The sequence below is a fragment of the Podarcis raffonei genome, chromosome 12 (genome assembly GCF_027172205.1).
Source record: "Podarcis raffonei isolate rPodRaf1 chromosome 12, rPodRaf1.pri, whole genome shotgun sequence".
NCBI lineage: Eukaryota > Metazoa > Chordata > Lepidosauria > Squamata > Lacertidae > Podarcis > Podarcis raffonei.
In genome coordinates this window covers 404,256-425,354 of record NC_070613.1, presented here as the reverse complement: position 1 = coordinate 425,354, position 21,099 = coordinate 404,256, and the positions used below count along the sequence as shown (strand labels likewise).

The window sequence follows — 21,099 nt, the reverse complement described above, 5'->3', positions numbered from 1 at the left end:
ATGGGGATCATTTGGAGGGTCTCTGGAGGCTCCCCACCCCGATCCAAGTCAGCGAAACATTCAGAGGCAACACAATCAGGAGACCCGTCAATGTTTCTTTATTGGAAATTGTTAAGGCACAAGCTGCAGAGAAGTTTTTTCAGGAGTTCCGCGTCCCATTTGCCCCCCCCCCCCGCCCCCCAGGACCCCTCTGGGCCTCTGCTGGGGGTGGGGAAGGACTGCACCCGTTTGCGTCAGGCATCTTCAGAAATGGGGGGGTCCCCGGCCTCCTCCATCCCAGACCCTCTGCTCCCCCTTCCCCCCTCCTTCTCTGCCTCCCCCAGGAATTAAGAGCCTGGGTTTTCAAAATGGATTTCTTCTTCTTCCTTTAAAAAAGAAACACCCATCGTGCAGCTACAGGTGAGGGAAACAAGAAGTCAGGCTGGAGACCGGAAGACGAGTGAAGGACAAGCCTCGTCCGCGGAGGCAGGCTTCCCAGCGGACCTGGTGCGGTGATGACGAGGGCGATGAGGCCGTGGGCGACTCCGAGGCGGAAAGTCCAGCCCTGCAGGGAGCCCGACCCCGCCAAACCCTCAGAGACGCGGGAAGAGAAGGGGGGGGCAGAAGAAAGTGCGCCATGCGTCGAGGGAGGGGCCGGGGGGAGGAGGAGGAGGCCTTGCTGGCCTAGCCGGGTCCTTCTCCTTCTTCGTCCGAGACGTCCTCCGAGGGCAAGGTGCGCAGGTGGCTGGCACGGATGCTGCCGAGGGCGGGGCAGGCGGCCAGGAGGACGGCCACCCCCTCGGGGGTCACGCCGGAGCCGTCCAGGTTGAGCTGCACCAGGGGCACGTGGCGCAGGAAGCGGAGCCCTGCAGAGAGACCGGAGGGGGCAAAAGGCAGCTGGGCAGGAGCTGGGCAGGGACAGGCTCTTCCTGCAGCAAACTCTCCACCCTGGCCTGGCCTGTGGCCCTCAGGGAGGACTTAGGGCAGAAAGAGCCTTGGAATCATAGAATCACAGAACGGTAGAGTTGGAAGGGATCCCTAGAGTCATCTAGTCCACCCCCGGCAATAATAATAATAATAATAATTTTTATTTATACCCCACCCTCCCCAGCCAAGACCAGGCTCAGGGTGGCTAACACCCAATATTAAAAAAAATTGATCGAAATACAACTTAAAAACAAGATTAAAAAACAACATTAAAACATTAAAATACAGCCTCATTTCAATGGAAACTCAATCAAAAACTTTTTGGGGGATAAAAACGTCAAGTCTTCACCATGGCCAACTATCCAGACTGGTCCTACGTGGGCCAGAAAAAAGCCAGGGAAGTCTCCAAATAGATCTATCACAGAAGGAGAAAGGAAAAAGGAAAGAGGGGAAGGGGATCAAGCTGATTCCAAGCCAAAGGCCAGGCGGAACAACTCTTGTCTTACAGGCCCTGTGGAAAGAAATCAGATCTTGGAGGGCCCTGGTCTCACGAGGCAGAGCGTTCCACCAGGCCGGAGCCAGTGTTGAAAAGGCCCTGGCTCTGGTTGAGGCTAATCTGACTTCCTTAGGGCCTGGGACCTCTAGGGTGTTGCTATTTATGGACCTTAAGGTCCTCCGCGGGGCAGACCAGGAGAGGCGGTCCCGTAGGTACAAGGGTCCTAGGCTGTGAAGGGCTTGAAAGGTCAAAACCTTAAACCTGACCCTGTACTCTACCGGGAGCCAGTGCAGCTGGAAAAGCACTGGGTTCTGCTTGGTTGGAGGTTTTTCAGCAGAGCTGTCAGGGACGCGGACATTGCCAGGGGTTGGGCTGGATGACCCTTGGGGGTCCCTTTCCAACTCTTATCATTCTGGTTCCATTTTCTGCACCCCCACAGAGAATGGGGGGGTGTCCTCTGCTTCCCATCTCTGTGCCGGCAGCTGGCACCCCAGGCTGGCCCCCCGCCAAGCTGTTCTAGAATGGCGTCCCCCAAAGTGGCAGTACCAACCCTGGTGGGCGGGGAGGGGGCAGCTCTGGAGATGCCAACGGCTGGGGGCTTTGGAGAGCCAGTATCTCCAGATCAAGCTCATCTCCTTTGCCAAATTAATTAATGGAACTAAAGGGCTTTAATCGGATTTTGAGTGAATGTGCAATCAACCGTTGCGGTTTCAAATGTTGCTGCATTTTGCCTCTCTTAGTGGGCCGTGAAAACTGCTGCTCTGGATGCCGCTTCTGGCCAGGTGGGGCTGGCGGCCAGAAAAGCCTCGGGGGCCAGGACTCACCTCGGTCCGTCAAGCGGGTGCGGCTCAGGTTCACCTTGAGCAGCTGCTTGCAGCGGGAGATGCCCAGGCGCGCCACTGTGTCTCCGACTGGCGTGCTGGCAAGACTCAGCACCTGGGGGGAGGGGGAGGAAGATGACAAAGTGGGGGGGCAGGTCCCCTGGGGCCTGTTGGGATATTCCGTTCCACCTTATGGGACAGACGTGTGGAACTGTTTTATGTCCCATGTCTGTTTACGCTCCAGCCCAGCTTGCTGGGAACTTCCGTTTGTGTACAGCTTTTTCTATAGCGTCTTGCTTTGGACACGAAGGGGATCAGACATGTTCCCTCTTGTCCTAATGTACGCTGCATAAACTGCTTGTAAATAGGCTCACACAGCCTCTCCTGCCACTTCATAGCTGTCAACCTTCCCTTTTTTGCGGGAAATCCCCTTATTCCAGCGCTGCTTCCCGCTGCTATCCCAGATTGTTAGATATCCCGTAGACTGTCCCTGGGACAGGTGAGGCTGCTGATCCCTTATTTTTGAGGCTGCTGACCCTTATTTTCAAATCTGCAAGTTGCCAGCTATGCTTCTGTTGTGTAGCATTTACTCTGCTGAAGTAGCGTGTCTCAGCTTCTGAAACTCAGGTCGCAGTTGCTGCACAAAGGACTGGAGATTGCCCAGCACACCGGCCGGTGGGCTGGAGCCACCTGGGGGCCTGCCAACTGCCCCTGTTTCCTCGGTTGCATGCCAAGAGAGTTACCATTCCTGCCCTGCCCCAGGTCTCTCCCTCGCTCTGTCTCTGCAGCTGCCCAAAGAGAGGAGCTTGGAGGAGGGAAGGAGCCCTTGGCCAGGGCCTGCCGCTCCCCCAAGGGCAGAACCTGCTGAGCCCCCCCCCCGGGCGCTGCTCCCTTCCCGGCCGTACCTGCAGGTGGGGCAGAGTGACGATGCAGCGCGCCACCCCTACGCTGGAGACGTTGAGGCGGTCCAAGCACAGCTCCTCCAGAAGCGGCAGCCCCTGGACGTGGCGCAGGCCAAGGTCTGTGGCCAGCGTGTTGCAGAGAGACAGGCGGCGCAGCCTGCGGGGGGGGCACATGCAAGAACCGCAGAAGAGCCTCAGATCGGGCCATCGGACCCCCCAGTCTAGTGGCCAAAGACGGCCTCTGGACCCCACAGCCCAGATTGTTCTGCCTGGCCACTGAGGTCCAGTACTGAAGGCCTTCTGGCGGTTCCCTCATTGTGAGAAGCCAAGTTACAGGGAACCAGGCAGAGGGCCTTTTCGGTGGTGGCACCCGCCCTGTGGAACGCCCTCCCAGCAGATGTCAAAGAGAAAAACAACTACCAGATTTTTAGAAGACATCTGAAAGCAGCCCTGTTTAGGGAAGCTTTTAATATCTGAAGGACTATTGTATTTTAATATTTTGTTGGAAGCTGCCCAGAGTGGCTGGGGAAACCCAGCCAGATGGACAGGGTATAAATAATAAATTATAAACTATTATTAGGTATTCTTTTTCTCTTATTTAACTGACTGTAATACTCTTAATAAAATAATATTTTTTTAAAACCCTAATTTAATTTGTATACTTTCCTATACTTTGTAGATCTCAGGGCGGTTCACAACATAAATATCTCTGCCGTTTCTCAATCAAATTATTCCCACAGTGGCTTGTGAAGAATCAGGAATAATGACGACACGGAGGAGCGTAAGAGACTGTCACAAATGCATCTTAAATCATATATTCATCAGGGAAACCATTTCAAATATTATAATAATGATAATATCATCATTATTATTATTAATGGCTAATGCTAGCCTATCAAAGCCTCCCTTTTTAAGCTGCAAAGGGATGCCCTCTGCTCAACTCCCAAACGTGAGGCAGGAAGGATAATTATCTCTAAGAAACCCACCGTCTCCCAGCATCTATCCCCAACCCAACAGCTTGGACTGCTGCTGCTGCCGCCCGGCAGGTGAACCCCCCTGGCCCCTGGGAGCAAGGCCTGCCAATCAGGGGGTTTGGGGGCTGGAGCGCAGAGCCCGGCCTTGCTGGGGGGCAGGATCCGTGCGCCCATTCCTCACCTGCTCAGCCGGGGAAGGTGCTGCAGCCCCTGGTCGGTGACGTGGCTGTAGTCCGTCAGGTCCAGCTCCAGGAGCCCTTCCAGGCGGCAGAGGGCGGCCAGGCCGGCGTCAGTGACCGTGTGGCGGCTGGGCAAGGCCAGCTGAGAGAGGGCGGGCAGACCTGAAGAAAGAGCCCCGAGGGGTGGGTTGCCACGTGGAAGCGCCTCCAAGCCAGCCGGGAACCCCAGCGCAGCTCCCCCCAAAATCAGGGGACTTGGGGGCCACCGCTCCAACAGACTCCCGGACAAGGTGGCAAGGGAAGCCAAAACCTGAGCGGGTGCCAGGGGCCGCTCCTGGCTCTGTTCGTGGCCTCTGCAGCACAGGGTCCTTTTCGGCAGGGTTGCTCGCCTGGAGGACACGGCTGCTCGCCCCAGGCGAGTGCCCTAGAGGTGGGCTGCAGGGGAGCTTTGGGTCAGAGCCCACAGACTGGGCTGGGCTTGGAGAGGCAGCTTTCCAGGTCCCAACCCACGACTCCTAAGGTGGCTTAACATGCTTTTTCTATCTTGCACAGTCAAACCTCAGTTCCGTTTCCAAACCTTTCGGCTGCCAAACACTGAAAACACGGAAGCAAACACTCCAGTTTTCGGAAGCTGAACGTCGGATGCGGCTTCCGCTTGAGTGCAGGAAGCTCTGGCAACCAGTCGGAAGCTGCGCCTTGGCTGTCAAACGTTTCGGAAGCCAAACAGGCTTCCAGAACGGATTACGTTGCAGAACCGAGGTTTGACTGCATTTTAAATTGTTGCAGCCTGGGACCTCAGGGTGAGCAAAACGTTAACAGTAATAATTCCAATTATAAACCAATGCTAATAGTAAGCCACGCGTCCTGCCTCAGCTGCCAGCGAAGCTCTGTGCTCTCACTTCCTCTCCTGCATTTCATTCCGGGTTGGTCTAGATGACCGTTGGGGGTCCCTTCCAAGTCTAGAAGCCGGTGATTCTAATGCGCCCTCGCTGCCCAGAGGAAGCTGTTGTGGGGGGAACTGTCGGCCAGGGGGCGTCTTCCGTGTGCCCACGGCAACACCACCCCCTGCCCCCCTGGTGCCAGAATCGCCTCTCCAGCCTCTGCTGGCAAACCTTCTCAGGCCGCACTTCCCCGGGTGGGACAGCAGCCACGGGCAAAGAGACAATGGGGCCCTTTCCCAAACGCCTGAGGGGCACAGCCCCCGCCCCGCACCTGAGACCAGCTCCAGGGCCGTGTTGCCATCCACCGACTGGACCCCCGAGAGCGTCAGGGTGCAGAGTGCCGGGTGCGAGGAGAGCGCCCGCAGGGAGGCCTCGCTCACCGGGGTCCCGTCCAGATGCAGCGTCTGCAGAGCCTCCAGGCGCCGCAGGGCTGATACGTCCACCACCTGCGGAAGCAACACAGCGCGGCCGGTTGAATTATTATTATTTATTGAATTTATATATATCCTATACCCGGGGGTCTCAGGGCGGCTCACAGAAATCAAGACATAAAACCACAAAATGCCGAATAAAAATAAAAGAACAACCCAATACCCCCAAAAAACACATTTTAAAAGGGCAATATTTCACTGCGCTTAAACCCCGAGGAGCTTGAGGCGACTTCCAAGGTCTTCCAAGAGTGTCACAGTCTCCCGGGCCCAACGCTCTACACCACACTGGGGTGGTTGGGAAAGCCCACCCCCCCATCACACACGGGACCAAGAGAGGAGACCCCCACCCACCCACCCCCAGGTGCCAGCCGGCTGCACCCGTCCCATGCTCCCCCCCCGGAGAAGGCCCTTTTCCAGGCTGCGGGGGCCACTTACGCCCGTCTGCTTGATGCTGAGGGTGCAGAGGTGGGGGGCGCACTGGGGCAGCAGGCCGAGGGTGCCGTCCGTGACGCCCGTCTGGTTGAGGCTCAGGTGGGTGAGGGAGGGGGGCGCCGAGAGCAGGAACTCGCCCAGGCCCCGATCCGTCACGTGCGTCTGGTCCAGCGCCAGGTGAGACAGCTGGGGGAGCCCTGCGGGGAGAGCGGGGGCCAGATCCATCACACGCCCATTCATTTCTCCATCGTTCTTCCAAGGCATCCATGCCAATCTTTTTGCCGGGCACAGAAAACCCAGCGACACGGAGCAGAGCAACATGGCAACTCTTGCAACCCAGGAACAAATTGCTTTCAATGATTACCATATGGACAAAATTAACGATATTTGGAACGTATTTATGAAAAACACAGTGACCCATGAATTGATGTATACTTGAGGGAAACAATAAGCTTAACCGTTCACATATATACAGTATATTATAATTTATTTATAATTATATTTATGATGATACCGAATTATAGTTCTGTCACCTTAATTATATTTTATTGCCATGTTGTTACTTTCCTCTGCCTTTTTTAGGTATTCTTTTTATCTTTTCTTTTATTTAACTCACTGTAATATTCTTAATATTCTAAATAATTTTTGTTTAAAAAAGTCCTATTGATTAATTGATTGTATTAAATTTGTATACCGTCCTACACCCTGTAGTTCTCAGGGCGCTTCACAACATAGATTTCTCTGCCATTTCTCATTCAAATTATTCCCACAGCGGCTTGCAAAGAATCAGTAATAATAACGGCTCGACAGAGCGTACTAGAGCGTCACAAATGCAACTTAAATCACATATTCATCAGTGAAACAATTACGTTCTATAAAACACTGCCTTAATAGTGACAAGTGAAAAATAAGCTAAGGGTCACAATTAAAGCCAAAATCTTATTCTGTGATCAGCAAGTCAATAAAGCAGAATTGTAATTTTATGCTGTGAACCGCCCTGCAATCTATGGGTCTAGGGGGCAGTATACAAATTTAATAAATAAATGCAAACGCAAAATAAATGCCTAAGGGCGAGAGGCCCCTTTTTTCACGGGGAGAGCTGAAAGCGAGTCCTCCTCCTTGCAGCGCAGGGTTAAACTATGGAACTCCCTGCCACCGGAGGCTGGGATAGCCAGGAACTTGGGTGGCATTTGAAGAGGATGAGATAAATTCATGGAGATGAAGGCTAGCTCAGATTATTATATATGTACAGGTAAGGAGGGATGAAACTGGATTGAAGGTATGGAATATAACATCAAATGGAACTGTCTGTGCTAAAAAGAAAAGGAAAAAGGGAGGAAAGCTCTATTTTGCAAAAGGCTTACGATGGAAACTTCCCATCCTTTATTATCTATGGAGCTGGAATTTAATTTAATTGGGAGTATAACTGCTCATTTATCTTCAGTCGGACGGAAGGATGAAAGGAGCCTGCAAACTTGCCAAGGAACTGATAAGGTTCATTATTGAGTCATCCGCAGTTTGACGGACCGCTCTCCTTCCAGGCAGAGAGGGAAAATAGCCTCTACAAGGCTATTTATTGGGACAGAGTGATTTTTGAGGTTGCTGTTGAAAGTTGCAAAACAATGGAGCCCAGGACAGAGCGATGGAGAATTTCTGCAACTACAATGGGATATCAGCTGCGCTTCAAAGCAGAGAACAGCAACAACTGGGAAAATATAGACATAACATTTTACAAGGACAGGAAGAGATATCACAGAAAGAATAACTGCCACACACAGGAAGAATAAGAATATAGTTTGAGTGCCTCACTTGTAAGTTTATACATCATTTCATGTGTCAATACGAAGGGAAGTTGTTAATATTGCAAGGATTGTTATCTAGACTGGAGTGTAATTGAAATTACTATGATTTTGGAACGCAGAAATAAAGTCAATCACCAAACCATTGATTCTAGCACATGGGGGCGGGGCACCTCAATTATATAACTTGGTACCTGAATGATTGGTATTAGTAATTGCATTGTAATTTGGCATTGTTATAATGAGGTTATTATTGGACTGTAATTGAAAACTAATACAGAATATTATTTCTTTATTTCTTTAACATAAATTCCTGGAGAAGCCCAGGGCTCTGCCTCCGCAGTCAGAGGCCGCGATGCTTCTGAATCCCCATTGCTGGGGGCTGCGGGGGGGGGGGAGGGGAGAGGAGGCTGGACTAGGTGGGCCATGGGGCCTGATCCTGCAGGCTCTCATGGGCTTAATCCTGCAGGCGGAGAGGAAGTAGCCAAAAGAGCAGGACGGGGTGTGTGTGTCCGTGACGTACCCTTCAGAAACTGCAGGCAGTTGTCGGTGAGCTTCACGCAGGCCGAGAGGTTGAGGTGCTGCAGGCGGGGCAGGTGCTGGACCACAGAGACGCCCTGGTCTGGGGGGGGGAGAGAAATGGGGGGTCAGCTCAGGGGGAAGAGAGCACAGAACCCGCCCGCCTCCCACAGCTAAGCTCTCAGGTCCCGTGGAGCAGCCTCCTGCCCAGACCCTCTCTGCCCCCCCTCGGTCAGCAATGCTTCAGCTCTGATCCTGTGGGGGGCTGGGATGGATGACCTCTGGGGACCCCTTCCAGCTCCACAATTCTATGCTTCTTTAGCTGGGATCCTGCACTGCAGCCGGCTGGATGACCTCTGGGGGCCCCTTCCAGCTCCACAATTCTATGCTTCTTTAGCTGAGATCCTGCATTGTGGGGGGGTTGGGCTTGATGACCTCTGGGGGCCCCTCTGCCCATCCCGCTCCCGCCCCACTCACCGGTGATGACGGAGCAGGCGAGGAGGCTGAGGTGGCGGAGGCTGGGAAAGGCCCGCAGCTGGCCCAGGAGCTGGTTGGTGGTGTAGGGGTAGCAGTCGAGGCGCAGCTTCTGGAGGGGGCAGCCGAAGAAGAGCTTGAGGCTGCGGGGGCTGAGCAGGCCCTGCTGCACCAGGTGCCCCAGGAGGTGCTCTGCCAGCACCGGCGTCACCGAGGCCAGGCTGCTGCAGTACTGCTTGCTGGGCGCTGCGGGGACAAAGCCGACGGAAACGTTGCAGTCCTGAGTTCGGATCCCGCCTTCCCCCCTGAGCCGGGAGCCCAGGCAGCTCACCCAAAGGAAAACCACACCACAGGAGAAGCCACAAGAGATCATCGCCAGAAAGTAGCTGAACTCTAATCAAGCTAAAACAGGAAATCTATTAAAGGGCAGAGAGTAAAAACAGCACAGCACCATTGGAAAGCCATTTTCCTTTTTGAAAAAAGTCAGGACAAGGAGGACAGCGAGGAGGGGGGCTTCTCCAGGCAGGGAATTCCAAAGTTGCCTAGGAGCAGCCCCCACTGGAAAGGCCCCTCCTGCCTCCCCCAGCAAGGGACTTGGGAGGGTGGGGGGGGCAGAAAGCCAGGGGGGTTCTTCTGGGGAAGGTGGTCTTCCAGATAGCCTAGACAGAAGCCATAGAGCAGGGGTCAGCAATGTGCAGCCCATGGGCCGGATGCGGCCCATGAAGACCGCTTTACTGGCCCTCGAGCCGCCCCCGAACTGAGCCACCCACTTAGCGAGTCCCCCCTGCGCTGCGCTAAACCGGCGCAGCACGGCATGTGGACTCGCCAAGCGGCACCACAAATCGCGTCTGCGCAGCTGCAGATACCGGAAATCACATCTGTGCATGTCTAGAAGCCAGAAATCGCTTTTGCGTAGGCGCAATTTTCAGCATCTGGGCATACACAGAAACGATTTCCGGCACTGCGGACACATGCAGACGCGATTTCTGGCGTCGCACTGCGCCAGTCCGGCCCACAGACGATCTCCGTGGGAGTGATCCAGCCCACGGCTGGTGAACCATGCCACCCCTGCCAGAGAGGGCTTCGAGGCCCTTTGAACTGTGTCCAGAAACAGCGGCTGGAGCAAAGGGTCATTGGCCCCCCTTGACCAGCCTGAGTCTGCAGTCCGGCTGCAGCGCTTTGAGCTGGTTGGCCTATTTATAAAAATATTTTTATCCTGCTGAGTCCTGGATATATATCAGAGCGGTTTAGAACTACAGAACAACAAAATCACAGACTAAGAGCATAATAAAACATGAAAAGCCAGAGAGCTAAAAGCAAGCCTCAACTAACTATTGCAGAAGGAGGTCTTCTTAACTGAAACGTTTTCAGCAGGTGTTTAAAAAGTTGGCACAGAAGGTGCCCAGTGGCAGAGAGTTCCACAGGACTGGGCGGATGATACTAACGGCTTGGTTTCAGTTGTTGTCCAATGGGCCCCAGAGAAGGACCAACGATCTCTGTGACGCAGCTGCCATATTCTACGGGTTCAGGGGGTCCCTGAGGTGCCCCAGACCCAAGTTCTTTAGGGTTTTGCAAACCGTTATGAGGACTCTGGGAGGAGATGGGAAGCCAGGGAAGATGCTTTAAGCAGATGAAGTTTCCCAGAACTTTTCCTCCTCCTCTTCCTCATCCCTCGCCTTTGGAGACAAAGGCACGTGCCCTGCTCTCCCCAGAGAGGCCTGCCGGGCGCCTTCATGAGACACCTCTAGGCGCATTCCTCTTCTCCCAGACTTCTGGCCATTAAATCTTCTCTGGCCGGAGACCCCCGTCTTGCAGGGGCTTAGCTGGGCAGTATCAGGCTCTGCATTACGTTGCGCAAATCATGCTCTGAATGTTGCACATGGTCCTGGGACCTTTGGGTTAAGAGAGATATATACCGTATTTTTCGCTCCTTCGGACACACGTTTTTCCTCCTAAAAAGTAAGGGGAAATGTCTGTGTGTCTTATGGAGTGAATGCGTGGTCTATGGAGCCGAATTGCCCAGGGGCAAAAAGCAGATCGTGCTTTTTTTTTAAAAAAAGAGAGAGAAGGGGGTGTTGGGAAGGAGATAAGGGACTCTAGAGATAAAGGAGGCAGCCTGGGAGGGGGGAGGTAAAAGCCCATGGATCCTCAGGATTTTTGCATTGGGTCACCCCAAATTCACCATCAGATCACATAGCATGTCCATGGCTACAGCCTGCACCAAAAAACCCCGCATCCACTGTTTTGTGGGGCTGCAATGGCACAAAAACGTGGTTACAAAGCACGGATCCACATGGATTCTCAGGATTTTTGCATTGGGCTACCCCAAACTCACCGTCAAATCACATATCATGTCTGTGGCCACAGCATGAACCACAAAAATCATACATTCACTGTTTCGTTCAGAATATTTTTTTCCCTCCTCTAAAAACTAGGTAGATCTTATGGAGCGAAAAATACGGTAAGTCGAAATGATATTAAGCAGCAGCAGCAGGAAGGAGGAAGCTGCGGTGAGAAGCCTCTACCTGTGAGGAGGGCTGTGGCCCCTCGCAGGGACAGCTGGAAGAGCGGGGGCACTGCGGGGGCCGTGCGGCCTGGGGGGGACGTGGCGGCCGGAGAGGCCTTCTCATCGCCTTCAGGGCCCTGCGCATTCACCCGCTGCAGGCGCAACTCGGCCGCCTGGGCCACGGCCAGAGGGAGGGCGGGCGCTTCGGCTCGGCTTCCGTCGGCCGTCCTGGGGGGCAGAAAGAGACAGGCGATGAAGACCCCCAGGTGCCCCCATTCGCTTTGCTTCACGCCCCCCTTCCACGTTCCCAGCCAGCCTTCCCCCGCCCCCTACAAAACAAGCGCCCCCAGATAGCCCAGGCTGGGCAAGGCCCCTACCTCAAAAGGTTGCCCTCCGCCGGCCACTGGTGCCGAGACCCCGGGAGGCCCTGAGCGCGTTCCCCAAAGGACAAGGAGCCTTCAAACAGAAAGAAGACCCCCCCCAGCTTAGGATCAAGGTTCTTTCCTCGCCCCCACCCAACCCCACCCTTCTGGCCTTCTTTCTTCTCTCCAGAAGTTCCTCCCAACCTTCAGCGAGGGATCTCCCTCCTCAAGAGTAGACCCACTTCCCCCACAAACCAGGGGACCCCCCCTCATCTTGGCTTCCTCGCCCCCACCCCACACTGTTCCCCACCAGCCAAGTTTGCAGTGCTGATACCCAAGGAAGCGTCTCGAGGCCCCCCCAATTCACACTCCCCCCATTTTAATGAAGTATATTTAAATTTATACTCTGCCTGGCCGTGATTGGGGACAGGAGGGGAGGGCGTGCTGCTGCCTCTCCTTCCTTGGAGGTTTCCAAGCAGAGGCTCCACCATGAGATTCCTGCCTTGCAGTGGGTTGGGCTGGATGACCTTTAGGGGTCCCTCCCAATTCTACCGCGACTCAGGCAGGCCAGATTTTGGAGCCTCCTCCCTCCTGGCGCTGGCCTCCCCCCTTCCTGCCCCTGGTGCTGACCTGGCAGAGGCGGCCCCCGGCCCCCGGAAGCCTCTCCTTCCCTCAGGGTCGCCGAGGACTCCTGCTCCATGGGCTCCTCCACGTCCATCCTGTGGCCCCTCCCTGCGGGGGGACAGAGAGAGCACTTTGTTTCGGACTTTTCTGCTTGAGGGGGCACATCCAGTTGTTGTTCTCCTCCTCCTCTTCAGTTAAACCCCACAATGACACCCCTACAAGGCAGGCCAGGCTGACAGGAAGGAAGCGGCCCCCAAGGTCACCCAGCCAGCACCATGGCTGAGTGGGGATTCGAACCCAGGTCCTTGCCCAACACTCTATCCGCTACACCCCCTGGCACAGGCCTGGCAAGGAGTCAAAGGCAGCTCTGATCTGGCCTGGGAAGGGGCTTATTGCCCGCCCACCCCAATAGGTGTGTCTGCAGGGAATTAATAGGAGCCAGGGTGGATGAAAAATCAATGATTTAACAACAAAAAATTGGATTTTTTAAACTTTAAATCAGATTATTTAAAATTTAAATTGGATTTTTGAAATAAAATGCTTTATCTTTCTAAAGATAAATTTTCCATTTAAGTTATTGCTATTAAGGAAATGATTATTTTTCTCCTTCCAATAAAGTACAGCAGAAAAGTTGTCCAAAATTAAACAGTTAACATATTAAACCTCACAATAATTTCTAAGTATTTCTAATAGTATAACCAAATCAGCAATTTTTGATATAACTGTAAAAACTATTCTGAAAATTTATTATTTCAAAAACGAAACCTTCATCTGGTTGCAAATATTAAGATTATACCAGCAAGAATGAGTCTTTCTGTAAAGAAATGATTGAAATCAAGTGTAATACTGACTAGTGATTTAAATTGTGATTTAAATCCAATCCAATCCACCCTGATAGGAGCCCAAGGCACCTGCAGAGAAGGGAGGAAGACCGGGGCTGGGGGGAAGCCACATCCTCTGCCCACAGACGTGCTCCCCCCCCCGATGGAACTGGGGATGGGGTGGGGGGAGCTCCAGGGAGGAGCCCCAAATATACATCGCTTGGGGGGCAGAGACCTGCCTGGCATGCAGAAGGTGCCGGGTTCAATTCCTTGCTGGCAGCCTCTCCAGGCAGGGCTGGAAGACCCCTGGAGAGTCTCTGCTGCCAGTCTGTGCAGGCAGCACTGAACTCAAGGAGCCCAGAGCATCTCTGCTCCTCTTGTAAAGGACTGGCAGCTCAGCAACAGAGCCCTGCCTGGCATGCAGAAGGTGCCGGGTTCAACCCCCTGCTGGGAGAGGCCCCCTGCCTGAAGAGAGACTCTGCTGCCTGCAGAGCCTGACGGACTTCTGCCATGTCCCCTGACCTGGACTCAGAGTCCAGAGGACTAGAACAATCTTCATTCCTAGGGGGACAAGGGCTGGGGCTGAGCGACGGAGCCCCTGCTTGGCAGGTGCAGCCCCCCAGGGCGTCCCCAGGGAGGGCAGGGGACAGGGGCTCCCTGGCTGCCACCCAGGGGAGCGCCGCTCAGTGGGCGGACGAAAAGCAGAGCAGCTTAGAGGCATACAGGGGTAGTGGCGCCCGCCCTGTGGAACGCCCTCCCATCAGATGTCAAAGAGATAAACATCTACCTGACATTTAGAGAACATCTGAAGGCAGCCCTGTTCAGGGAAGTTCTTAATGTGTGACATTTTAATGTATTTTTAATCTTTGTTGGAAGCCGCCCAGAGTAGCTGGGGAAACCCAGCCAGATGGGCAGGGTACAAATAATAAATTATTAATTTATTATTATTATTATTATTATTACTACAGCAAAAGGCCTCTTCCTGAATACTTACCCCAGCGGTGGGGCTCAGGGAAGGCCAGCTCCCCGTGGCCGTGCAACCCCGCAAAGTCCCCTGGAGTCACCCTCTGCGCCGGAGAGCGGAGGACGGAAGGCAGGTGGGCCCCCTGAGCAAAGAGGCCTCTCCCCTCTGGGGTCGGGAGACCAGGCCCTGCCATCCCCTCTTCCTCCTCCTCCTCTTCTTCCTCCTCGTCTTCCTCCTCCTCCTCCTCTTCTTCCTCCTCCTCCTCCTCGTGTGGGGTCTGCGGTGGGGACTCAGGCCCCGCCACGCCCTTGGAGGCCGGGGCCTGGGGTGCCGGGGGCCCCACCACGCAGAGGGTGGCGCTGGGGGCCAGGCCCAGGTCCCCCAGGGAGCGGGGCAGGTCGGCCGGCCCAAAGTGGCGCTTGGGGAAGCCCTGCAGGAGGGAGAAGGCGGGCAGCAGCTGCGGGTGAAGCTCCAGGAGGCGCAGGCGGACGGCCTCCAGGGGGGATGCGGAGGGGAAGCTCTGGCGCACGGAGTCCCCCGAGGGGAGGCGGATCTGTGGGGAGAAGAGGGGCAGCCATGGGCTGGGTCTCCCACTGCGGGGCATTGCTTGAAGGCATCCCCTAAGGGGCATCTGGCTGCCCTGGGATCCGGCCCGGCCCTTACACTCCTCAGGCCACAATGACCTCCCCCTCCCCAGCCAAGAATCACAGAACTGTAGAGTTGGAAGGGACCCCTAAGGCTCATCTAGCCCAACCCCGGCAAACAGGCAGACACCCTCTGTAGGGGTGCAAATATCCAGAGTGGGGGGGTCAGGTGGGATTGCTTTGAGGAATTATGAAATATGGAGCAAACCATTGTGTCCGCGATGAAAGCATGGCGTTGACTGGGTTTGATTCATTGACAATGGTTTCTGATCGAATGCCACAAGCCTCTGCACCTCTGCCATTTGCTTTCTCTACACCTGACAGGCACATATAAGCATTCTGAAACACAGGCCAGTTGCTTCACCAGGCATCCTCAGTACATAAAGTCAGTAGGTTACTTTGACATAGTTTCATCTTTAGATAGATCTTAAGGGCCAGGAAGAGAGTTCACAAGGAGATGGCAAATCCTGCCATCCTGTCTCTCCTGCTTATTCCTGTTTATGACCTCCGGGGTTTTGCTGAATGCCGTCCTCCTTTTATTCCTATTTTATTTACTCTGGACTACTGTGCATGCTCAAGTAGGAAATAGTTTCTTTGTAGTTAAAAGAATTTCTTCTGATCTGACTTTGTCCCACGTGGGGTTTTTGAAATGCTCAGAGGGAGTCTGAATGGTTCTTAAGTACAATGTGTAAAAAGTTCTTTTGTGAATAAAACGACCTGGGCCGAGGGGGGGAGAGGAATTACTATACGCAGCCCTCCCAGAGTCTTGCTGGTCAAGCCTCATGTGTATTCTATTAATCAGAGTCCAATCCTTCCTTGTTTTGGTAACGCTACAACCCTCCCTCCTTGAATCAAGCCCCCCACCCAAGACTTGCAATTCCCTCCTCTCTTCCCTCCTGGCCCCCGGGGTGGGGAATGGCCCCTGAGGGAGCCTATGGCTGCTGCTCTTCCTCTCACCCTAAGCAGGCACTGCCCGTCGCTGGGGGGCTGCGCTCTCTTCTCCGAAGGGGGGGCCTCCTGCGCCAGCTGGGCCTTGCCCTGGATGCGCCGCCGGTCGTCTGCGATTCTCTGCAGGGCCAACTCGTGCTCCTGGGAGGAAGGAAGGGAGCCGTGAGGAGGGAAGGCGGGGCTGGTTCCTCCCCAGCAACAGCTGCAATGAGGACCCTCCACCTTCGGACGCCCCCCCCCCCCCGGAAGCTGGCTCACCCGCCGCTTGGTCCTCCTCTCGGCCCTCAGCTCCTCCGCCAGCTGCTCCCGCTGCTGCTCAGCAAAAGCCTGGCTGCTGGCTCTCCCGGGGGGGTCCTTGGCGGCCACCTCTGCCCTGGTGCCTGGGGGGAGAGGAAAGAGCATGCTGGGAAGCCCACCCCAAAGGGGAGGGTGCAACAGGCCCACCCAGGCTGCCTCCCTGGGCCTCCCCTGCTGTGGGGGGAGAGAGAGGCTGCGGACAGGGAGCCTCTTCTTCACCTGAGGTTGGACAGCCCAGGCTGGCAGCTGCTGGCCCCGACGAGGCCTCCTGGACCTTCCTGGGGGGGTTGAAGGCGTCCATCGCCCTGCAGTCCTTCAGTGCTCTGGGAGGCTTGCTCTGGGGGGGCGGCGGCTCTTCCACCCTCTCCTGCAGCAACCTGGGGAAAGAGAGGAGGAGACGACGAGGCCGTCAAGCAGGAGAAGCCCCAGCGCCTTGCGCTGCCAGGGAGTTCAGGGCTGGTCAGGGGAGAGGGGGGAGCACCGCCGGGAGCGCAGCCGGCAGAACTGTCTCCCCCCAGGGCAGGGGAAGGGGCTGAGGGGACCCTCGGGGTCATCTAGCCACTCACCAATTGGCAGCCTCCGGGGCGCTGAGGCAGCCGGCACGGAGGGCATCGCGCACCTGCCGCTCAGTGAAGCCCATCTCATAAAGGGTCAGGAGCAGATCCCCCAAGGTCTGTGGGGCAGAGAGGTCAGAGGATGAAAAACTTCTGGGAAATGATATATAATGAGACGGACAAAGATGATGAAATATACATTTATTAAGACACCAGAAGCATTTTTACTTGGCATTGTAGGAGATGATATAAACAGAAAGGATTGTAAGTTGTTTTTATATGCAATGAAGGCAGCAAGAATATTATTGGCACAAAAATGGAAGCAAGAAGAACTACTGACGAAAGAAGAATGGAGGATGAAATTGATGGACTATGCAGAATTAGATAAACTAACAGGAAGGATTCGAAACCTGCGGGACAAGAGATTCTCAGAAGACTGGTGTAAATTTACGGACTATTTGAAAAGTAACTGTGATGAACAGATTACGCTAGTAGGTTTGCAAGAAGTTTTGTGAGGTGAACTATTTGAAATAATGCTAAAAAGACAATGAGAAGAATTATTAGTTAAGGATATTAAAGGTAATATGAAATTAAGAAATGCATAATATGTGATAAATAATGGAAAACCATCAGAGGCGTTGACGGAAGTCCAAAAATATTGTATAGGATGAGAAGTTATGTTGTATGACTGTTGGAATTAATATGTTAAAAAATTAATAAAAATGTATTTAAAAAGAGAGAGAGAGAGAGAGAGAGAGAGAGAGGTGTCAGAGGAACATGGAGGAAAGAAGACTTTCCCTCTAGCTCAGCCTCCTCTTCTCTCGGGGGTCGGCCAGCAGGATCCTCCCCTCCTGTGGTTCAATTTTGACAGAAATGATAAACGTTGCTTAGAAAACTATTGCCTGCTGTCCAAAATTGAGATTACAGAGTAACTCGCCTCAAACAGCCCCAAGTCTTACACTGGATGCCTGGTTCCACTCACTCTGGAAGAGAGCTTTCTATCATGGAAAAACACAAATGTAATTTGAGATTTTGACAAGGCCTGGAACCTTCCGACACTTTTTATACAATTTGGGACTCTTTCAGGACATAGACGACGGAACCATCATTTTCAAGCCTGAAAAAACCTGGAATTTTTTTTGTTGATCTGATACAGTCAACACTCTGTACTTGCAATATTGTTAATTTAAGTTACATGCAACTTTGTTATCTCTCTTTTATATACATTATAAAACAAAATGATAATAATATAGGAAGAGCCAAATGCCTTTGGCCCCTGAAAGCCTTAATTCAGTGGAGTCCCATAAATCCATGCCCAGTGCCCTGTAAAAAGCAATATTTAGAGTAGCGGTTTGCACAACCCACAAAGGAAGACAAAATTGATCAAATGATGGATGGCATGGAGAAGATGGATACAGAAAAGTGTTTTTTCTTCCCTCCCCTCTCTCTCTGTGGGCATCCCACAAAGTTGAGAGTTGGAAGATTCAGGGCAGAGAAAAGAAAGGTCTTCCTCTTCTTCATGCAACGCCGAGTTAAATGGTGGAACTCCCATCCACAGGAAGCAGGGTGGTGGCCGGGGGGGGGGGCTTTAAGAGAGGAGGAGACCCTGTCGCCCCAGCATCTTCTGGGGAGGAAAAAAATGAAACAGGGAGCAGAGTTGCCAAAAACAGACCAGAAGCAACTAATGTTTCTTCCATCCAGCAGAGCTTTACTGCTACTGAAGGCAAATGAGCATCATGGTCACAAATCCAATACATTCAGGATTGGCCCTGTCCATCAGAAATCCAGTTGCAGCAGACTTCATTTAAACTAACTTACAAGCACTTATAAACCTATAATAAGACTAAGCCTTAAGACTAAGCATCCTCTGCACAGAAGATCAGAAGAAAGAAAGAGAAAGTGGGAGCGAGAGCCCAGTCTCCCCCTGAACTGAGAATAATAGCAGGACCTTGACGGAAGAGATAAGAGAAGCAGTTCCAGGCAGAGGGAATAACCCTGAAGATGAGGCGCCTTCTGCCTGCTGCTTTCAAACAGAGAAGCTTCCAGCACTCTCTGGAATTACATTATTTTTCTGCATATAATAATAAATAAATAAATAAAAATAATTTATTATTTATTCCCCAGCCACTCTGGGCGGCTTCCAACAAAATATTAAAATACAGTACGTACAGTAAGTCCTTAACTCAAGGTACCACTGTAATGCATCAAACATTCGAAGCTTCCCTAAGCTGCCCCCCTGTATAAGACGACCCCTACTTTTGGGGACCCCAAATTTAGAAAATGGGCATATGCACTATCCGTGTATAAGATGCCCCGGGACTTTTAACCTTTTAAAAAAAGTAATATAACCTACTCATATACACGGAAAAGTACAGTAAGTAGAATAGGAAAGATCTCTACACATCAGATCAACCCTTTCTGCACCAAGAAATACAAACTGACAGAGCCATCCAGGGGGGAGTGCGAGGGGAGTCCCGAGGGCCCCACTTTGCGCTCCCCAATTTGGGAATCGGATCCTGCCCCTTGCTCTCCAGGAGCACCTGGGGGCGGATCTGGATTCCTTGGGGCAGGAGAGACCTGGGAATGGGGCCCTTTCTATGTCCAGCTGTCCTTTGTCCACAACAAATGGTTGCAGTTTTTTTGTGTTGAATAGATGCTATATCAGGGGTCAGCAAACTTTTTCAGCAGGGGACCGGTCCACTGTCCCTCAGACCTTGTGGGGGGCCAGACTATATTTTTTTTGGGGGGGGGGAAATGAACAAATTCCTATGCCCCACAAATAACCCAGAGATGCATTTTAAAGAAAAGCACACATTCTGCTCATGTAAAAACACGCTGATTCCCAGACCATCCGCAGGCTGGATTTAGAAGGCGATTGGGCCGGATCCGGCCCCCGGAGCTTAGTGTGCCTACCCATGTGCTATATGGTAACTTATGGATCTAAAGCCATTAGCACATAACAAAATATGTCTTTTATCAAAGTAATTGTTGAATTGAAATACAATGAAGAAATATATTAATAGTGATTTTTTGGGGGGGGCCCAAGAGAGTGGGGCCCTAAGCTATAGCTTGTTTTGCTTATACTAAATCTGGCCCTGGCACAGTTAGGGACGGAGAGCCGTCGCCAGGGGTGCAGGCGAGTGGGGCGTGTGCAAAATCAGCTTAAAAATGTCCATAAATATATAAGTATTGATTATTGCCTCATGAGAAGAGGTTTTAATCAGAGGGTGACCTGCATGGGGTGGGGGTGGGAAGAAAGGTGGAAATAAGAGCTCACTTGTCTTGGCGGGGGGGGGGGGCAATCTGGACAGTTCTGCCAGGGGCATCATCATCATCATCACCATCATCATCATATATTTCTACCCTGCCCATCTACCTGGCTCCGGCTCAGCTGGTCTGGCCAGAGGAAGGGGACCCTCGCGGGCAGGGGGGCCCCAGCAATGACCCCCCCATGGAGTCTCCTGGGGGTCCTTCTCCCCCCCCGGGCTGCCTTCCCTCCTGCCCCCCCCGCGCCCCTCCCCTTGGGGTCCCCCCCCCAGGGGCACAGTAATAAGAATACTACTACTCCACCCCGCCCCGCCCATCTACCCGGCTCGGCAGGTCTGGCCAGAGGCAGGGGGCTTGACCCCCCCAGCAATGCCCCCCCAGCCCCCCCCCCGGGCTGCTTTCCCTCCTGCCCCCCCTCCCGCCCCCCGGAGACGCCCCTCCCTGGCGGGTCCCGGGGGGGGTCTCCGAGGCGGGTCTCCCCTCCCCCCTCCCCCTCCTCACCGGGGGCTCCATCTCTCCGGGGGGTCCAGACGGAGGCGCCCCTCCCCCTCCCCTCGCCCAGGCGGAAGCGGCGGCGGCGGCGGAGACGCGAAGCCTGGCGATTGGCCGAGGCGCGGGAGGTCAAAGGGCGCCAGGCTCCGCCCTCCCCTCCCCGGCCCCGCCCCCGGGCTGGAGGGAGCAAAGAGGGGATCCCCCGCCGGGCGCCCGGCACTTCCGGCTCCCCTGCGCCGGGGGGCGGACCCCAGAGAGAGCCGGAGAGAGGCCAGCAGGCCTAGTGGGGGCAGGGGAGGGGCCAGCGCCTCCCTCCCGCAGAACCCCCCCCGCGCACGTCAGAATCCTCACCCAGAACCCAGAGCCGTCCTCTGTGCCTCCTTCCTGCCTTGCAGGCGGGCTGGACTAGATGACCCGGGGGGGTCCCTTCCGCCTCTGCAATTCGAGGAAGTGAATTGAGCGCCCCTTCCATCCCCAGATGGGGCAGCCAGGGCCGGATTCACGTATAAGCTCAACAGGCTCTAGCTTAGGGCCCCACTCTCTTGGGGGGGCAAAAAATAAAGGGCCTCTTATGGGGGGGAGAGAGGGGCTGCCAGGGGGCGGACCCCAGAGAGAGGGCCAGCAGGCCTAGTGGGGGCAGGGGAGGGGCCAGCGCCTCTCTCTCGCAGACCCCCCCATGCACGGCAGAATCCGCACCCAGAACCCGCCTTTTAAAAAAAAAAAATTTATTGATTTTAACATATAAA

General features: G+C 53.9%; 1 protein-coding gene across 2 annotated transcripts; it reads right to left on the bottom strand.

Moving 5' to 3' along the window:
• Positions 1-81: 81 nt before the first annotated feature.
• On the bottom strand, positions 82-20,399 carry LOC128423994 (uncharacterized). Of its 2 annotated transcripts, XM_053409720.1 has the most exons (17): positions 20,363-20,399; positions 16,607-16,713; positions 16,260-16,417; positions 16,002-16,123; positions 15,753-15,884; positions 14,182-14,704; positions 12,373-12,474; positions 11,758-11,836; positions 11,400-11,608; positions 8,878-9,120; positions 8,405-8,503; positions 6,086-6,279; positions 5,491-5,665; positions 4,281-4,440; positions 3,129-3,282; positions 2,227-2,338; positions 82-845 (listed from the first exon to the last, which is right to left on the bottom strand). In XM_053409720.1, the coding sequence occupies exons 1-17, from the start codon at positions 20,372-20,374 to the stop codon at positions 664-666; spliced, it is 2,763 nt and encodes a 920-aa protein (XP_053265695.1). In that variant the 5' UTR covers positions 20,375-20,399; the 3' UTR covers positions 82-663. The 2 variants fall into 2 exon arrangements, with proteins under 2 accessions (XP_053265695.1, XP_053265697.1); XM_053409722.1 differs by lacking the exon at positions 12,373-12,474.
• Positions 20,400-21,099: the final 700 nt, after the last annotated feature.

Coding starts and splice junctions, on each gene's coding strand:
- LOC128423994 (XM_053409720.1), bottom strand. Junction 6,280..8,404: donor CTGCCTGCAGTTTCTGAAGG/GTACGTCACGGA, acceptor CTCTCCCCGCAG/GGCTCCCCCAGCTGTCTCAC. Junction 3,283..4,280: donor CACCTTCCCCGGCTGAGCAG/GTGAGGAATGGG, acceptor CCCCCCCCGCAG/GCTGCGCCGCCTGTCTCTCT.